The sequence below is a fragment of the Lissotriton vulgaris genome, chromosome 3_1 (assembly GCF_964263255.1).
Source record: "Lissotriton vulgaris chromosome 3_1, aLisVul1.2, whole genome shotgun sequence".
NCBI classification, from domain to species: domain Eukaryota; kingdom Metazoa; phylum Chordata; class Amphibia; order Caudata; family Salamandridae; genus Lissotriton; species Lissotriton vulgaris.
In genome coordinates, this window is record NC_141689.1 from 279,407,597 (window position 1) to 279,413,389 (window position 5,793).

The 5,793-nt window shown below is 45.7% G+C and overlaps 1 protein-coding gene across 1 annotated transcript; it reads left to right on the top strand.

Annotated features, from left to right (window-relative positions):
• The first annotated feature begins 781 nt into the window (after positions 1 to 781).
• On the top strand, positions 782 to 2,499 carry LOC147726322 (uncharacterized). Its single transcript, XM_086963454.1, has 3 exons — positions 782 to 1,327; positions 1,430 to 1,657; positions 1,751 to 2,499. The coding sequence occupies exons 1-3, from the start codon at positions 782 to 784 to the stop codon at positions 2,387 to 2,389; spliced, it is 1,413 nt and encodes a 470-aa protein (XP_086819580.1). The 3' UTR covers positions 2,390 to 2,499.
• Positions 2,500 to 5,793: the final 3,294 nt, after the last annotated feature.

A 5,793-nucleotide genomic window follows, 5' to 3' on the forward strand; every position in this document is an offset into this window, starting at 1 on the left:
TCCGGTTTGTTAGTTGAAGATAATCGTTGGGTATGTTTATGAAATGAAGGATCGAGCTGTTGCGCCCGGCGAATAAGACAGAGAACAATTCATTATGGTATGGGTAGTTAGGAGGAGGGGACACTAACAGTTGGCGGTGTATGATTGGTCCATATAGAGAGGAGGGGTCTTTTATCGCTGTTTAAAAGCTAAGTAGAATCAGCAAGTAAGGTTGCTGCAGTCCAGAAAAAAATAAGAGCATTCTTGGGCAAGTCGCAAAGGTATGTTAACGAGAGGACAACTTCGGGAGCTTGGAGCCTTGTAAGTAGTATATAGTGATACCTTCACTTCAACTCTGGTCTTAAATTTGACAGTTCCAGCCAGGAGTTTAAGACTAGGCCTAGCCTTAAATGTGATGGGTCTAGTCTTAAATATGACAGGCCTAGTCTTAAACTTGTGTGTGGAAAATTTGACTGCTCTGGCTGGAAACCATGGCCTTAAATTTAACAGGGGCCGGGCCTTAAAAGGTGGGTGGCTGAGGCCTAAAAAAGTGATGGGTCTAGTCTTAATTATGACAGGCCTAGTCTTAAACTTCTGGCCGGAAATTTGACTGCTCTGGCTGGAAACCCTGGCCTTAAATTTAACAGGGCCGGGCCTTAAAAGGTGGGCGGCTGAGTCATAGGGGGGTGTGTAGTTTTGTTTTGGAGACATAGGCGTGGCGGAGCCGTCAGAATACATATAAGCCGGTGTCAGGAGCCTGGTATAGCAAGCAAGCAACCGCTGGACTACGTGAAGGAGCGCCATGGCAGAAAAGAAGAGCTACAACCCATTTGCGAGAAAACACTGGGTTGGTGGCTCACAGACCCCCATCAGTAGCTATTACAGAACCATAAGCCCTTTGGTCGTGGACGAGAATGCTCAATCAGAAGAACCTAAGGATATGGGTTGCGACGTTACTGCTTATGGCTGTGGGTTTGCTAAGCGCTTTGGCGCCCCTGGTTTCAAGGATTGGCGGTGTCCGCTGTCCCCGATTAAGAGCGACAGCAGCTCTAGCGAGGGTTCGAGTGGCGACTTGACTGTTGAGCAAAGCATGCTCTTGGAGTCGGAGGATGCGGAAGACACCATAGTTCCGCCTAATACACCCGTCTATGAAGACGTGGGTTTTCGCGAGAGTCTTTTTCCTGAGAATGTCCCTGTTCAAAAGCTTGATGCAAACGTGGAAGCTGAGGGAGCATCGGATGTTATTCCCGCCTCTCAAAATGTCAGAACCGCGGCTGATGGGGCATCGCAGGATATTAACAACTCTCAAGATGGCAGAGCCGCCGCCGAGGGTGGTGAAAATGTGGGGGTGAGTCAAAATGTTATGAGCAGCCATTTATCATAAGGCTGTATTTTATTTCTACAACTATCGAACGCTAATATTTCGTTTTTTTGTTTGGTGACCCTCTAGAGAGCAGAACCAGTGGGGTGCACTTACTTCATAATGCACAAAGAAAATGAAACTATGCCCCCTCCTAATACACACATCTATGAAACCATGGATGTTCAGAAGGCTATGAGTCCTACGAAGGTAGTTGTGCAACAGCCTGATACAAGCGTTGAAGATGAAGGGTCCCCAATGGATGTTACCGACTCTCAAGATTTCAGAGGCGCTGCAGAGGGTGGTGAAAGTGTGTGGGTAAGTAAAAAATGTTAGGCGTAGACCCTTTACATGAAAGTTTGTTGTCTTTCTACCGCTAACGGGGTGTCAATATTTGTCTTTTGAACCTAGGATGAAACACCGAAAAGAACTGAGGCCCAGGGGCAGACTGCAAAAGGTCGCAGCTTGAATCTGTCCTGTATATGCTGTGCAAACCAGACTGGAAGTTCCACAAAGCCGAGTTCACCTCCGCCCATGGAATGTGAAGATGGTTCTAAGAACGATGAGTTTGTAAAAGCAACGGCGTGGTTCCCCAGAGACACTATAGCTGGTGTCAAAGGTTTCGCAGCTATAGTTGTACGCGCTTGTGTCAAACGGGACTATTACAACATGTGTTTCGGCCACCGTATTAGGGACCCTCAACAGGAGGCGCACGAGTGTCTAGCCGATTCATACAGAGACCGAATGATACGGCACATATGTAGTTTGCTTGATCCGTACAAGATGTATAAGCTGCTAAGGGTGGTGCACGGCCTGAGTGATGAAAATAATTTTGTCCACCCTAACATGTTGAAGATCTTGATGGCAACAGTAAAGGAGATACGCTATGCCAACGACCCCTGCGCAAAACTGAGAGGCATGCCAAACGCCTGTGCGTGCTGTGACAGAAAAATGATAGAAAGACTTATAGAAAGGCGCATGTGTAATGTGTATCTAAAAAGCAGAAAAGTAGTGGCCCTCGCACCACAAAGGCTATTTTATAATAGATAAGTCCTGATGTAATGCTAAGTGCTAGCGTGTATTTAAAGTAAAGTAGTAGAATGTTACACCCAAAAAAGTATATGTGTTAAACCGTACTTACTACGCATACTGTGAAAAGATATGAAACCCCTTTTTTGTTTGTGATCTGGTAATACTCATTATTTTTTAATAAAATGTTCTTGCACAAAACAAGCGTCTTTCATTTCCTGTACTCTAATGACTGCTAACATGTCGGAGGGCCTGTTAAGAAAACTTTATTATGATACAAGCGGGGTTGGCAGCTTTGGAAGCGGCGCCGCTCTATATAGAAGGGCTGTGGCTGACAAGAAGTCGGTAAGCAGAGAAGCTGTGAAGACATGGTTATCAGGAGAGGAGGCGTATTCACTACATAAACCAGCCAGAAGACGTTTTAAGAGGCGTCCTACAATCGTTAATGCGTGTATAGATTATCAGTGGCAGGCGGACATAATCAGCCTTCAAGATACTGCAAAACATAACGACGGCGCCTGTTATATATTAACAGTCATAGATGTGTTGTCCAAATACGCGTACGCAGAGGCGCTGCGTGATAAAAGTGGAGCTAGCGTCACGGCCGCTTTTAAAGCCATCTTCGATAAAGGACGTACTCCTCAAAAACTACAAACAGACGCAGGAAAAGAATTCTTAAACAAGTCATTTCAGAAATTATTAAAGCAGCACAATGTTCAACATTTTGTAACACACACGGAGGTAAAAGCAGCGGTTGTAGAAAGGTTTAACAGAACTTTAAAGTCTAAGATGTGGAGGTATTTTACGGCCAACAATACATACAGATACGTGGATGTTCTACAGGCTTTTTTAGCTGTATATAATGCTAGTTATCATAGGACCATCAAAATGGCACCTGAAGAGGTAACACCTAGTAATTCGTTAACTGTTTGGAGAAACTTGTATGGTCCTAACTTTGGGACAAAGGTGAAGAACTCTGTATTTAAAAATGGTGATCATGTAAGGATTTCAAAACTGAAAGGAGTCTTCACAAAGGGTTACCAACAGACCTTTAGTGATGAAATATTTATAGTGGAAAGTGTGGAGCTTAAGGAAGGGCTATATATTTACAGGTTAAAGGACTACGATGGGGAAACGGTGTCGGGATCCTTTTACAAGGAAGAGTTACAAAAGGTGCCCAATGATCCAAACCGTGTGTATAGGGTTGAAAAGGTTCTGAAAAGGCAAGGTACAGGTGCTAAGAGCCAGGCATATGTCAAATGGCGCGGCTGGCCTGAGAAATTTAACAGTTGGGTGTTGGCCAGCTCCCTGAAGGGTGTGTGAGCTAAAACCCGCTGCTACGATGGAGACTACACCCTTTTATATAACCTTACCATCCAACGCTTCTAAGGACATGTTCCCCAGCAATCAGATTTCTAATTACACCGTCAAATTGGCTAAGGCTGTGGACCTGAAGGGGGACTGGGAGGTTGCCCTAACAGAAATACAATACCCTAGAACATGGAATACATTTACAGCGGCCGAAGCCAAGTTTCACATCAAGAGGGAGCAGGACCCCATGGGCATACACGCATCCTTCCCGCCCGGCTACTACCCAAACATTACAAGCATTATCGAAGCCATCAACAAATCCATAGCCGCTATAGAACCACATCCGAATATTCATCTGACCCTAGATAATGTGAGAAGGAAGGTGTTTCTTAAATCCATAAATCGAAACACCCTGTTTAACTGCTCAGGTAAATTAAAAAGGATTTTAGGGACAGTACAACATGTGAAAAGCCCCGTGGAACAAGATCAAACGTGCCCCGATATTAATGGGGGGTTCTACACGCTCTACGTGTACAGCGATATTGTAGAGTCTCAGAGGATAGGTGATAGTTACTCGCCGTTGTTAAGGTGGGTGCATGTACAGGGTGATAATAATACCATGGTCAACATACAATTTAACAAACCCGACTACGTCGCAGTTTCTAAAAACCATTTTGACACTATTTCAATTATGATCTACGATGATCAGTCTGAGCCGGTGGCCTTTAAATACGGGAAAGTTATTGTCAAGCTTCATTTAAGGCCTAGACACGACAGAGGGTATTAGGCAGCCATCATGGTGGTTATGAAAACCTACGGAGATCCGTCTATGTACAGAGACTATTACAGAAGTCAAGCCGGTTATGGAGGACCACCGTACTTTCAAGGGTCACCCGTTATGTACGGGGCTGGATTAGGAGGATTCTTTAGGAGCCTGTTTAGAAGAGCTATGCCTTTCCTGAGAAGAGGCTATGAAATTGCAAAACCTCATGTTAAGGCGGCTGCCTCGAACATTGCCCAGGAGGTGGTGGGGTCTGTTACCTCGGCGGTTGCAGAGCGCATGAACAAGCAGCCTCAAGAAGGAGCTGGTTTGCTGTATAAGCCACGCTCTAGTGTCAAAAGGAAACGGGGTGTTTCCAGACGCAGGGGTCCCCCAGCCCCCTATAAAAAAAGGAGGACCGCTTCAAAACGTCCTCAGAAAAGAAGAGCTCCAAGACGGAAGAGAGCTGCAAAGAAGCGAACCGGCTCTAAAGTAAATATTTTTTAAAGCCTTGTAAGCACAGCCATGGCCTTCGTACATTGTGGATCTGGAGAGTGCGCCAAATCAGAGTTGGACTTGTTTAGTCTAAAGCCCACCCAGACAAGCATCGAAAACAGCTTCTTCATGGAGGTGTCGCCTTTAGCAGCATTGACACCGTTGGCACCTATAGAGTTTTATGTGTCAGGGGCCACGGATATGTATTTGGATCTCAACAACACTCTGCTGCATCTTATGTGTAAAATCGTAAAAGCGGATGGGACCGACATTGACGACGGTTCTAAGGTGGCACCAATCGCTTACCCTGTAGCTACCATGTTTAATCAAGTGGACATCACCCTGGGCGACCGACTCATCACCCAGAACGATAACATGTACGCCTACAGAGCCTACATAGAGAGTATTCTAAATTACAGTAGCGACGCCCTTGACACACAACTTTCAGCGGGTCTCTTTCACAGGGATACACACGGACAGTTTGAAAGCACAGCTCTGGATGGTGATAATAAGGGCTTTATAAAAAGAGCGGGGCATGCTACAGCCAGCCGTACCTTTGACCTCCTGGGGCGCATACATTCGGACCTCTTCTTCCAAGATAAACTGCTCATCAACGGGATTGATCTTAAGATCAAGCTCAATCGTAACAAGGACTCATTCTGCCTCATCAACGGGGATGCGGAACAGTACAAACTGAACATACTGTCCGCGAGCCTGTTTGTAAAGAGAGTGAAAGTGTCCCCGAGCGTCAGGCTAGCGCACGCCGAAGCTTTGCAAATATCCAACGCCAAGTACGCTGTGGAAAGAGTAGCTCTGAAGGTATTCAGCATCCCTGCAGGTACCCGCTTAACACAACAGC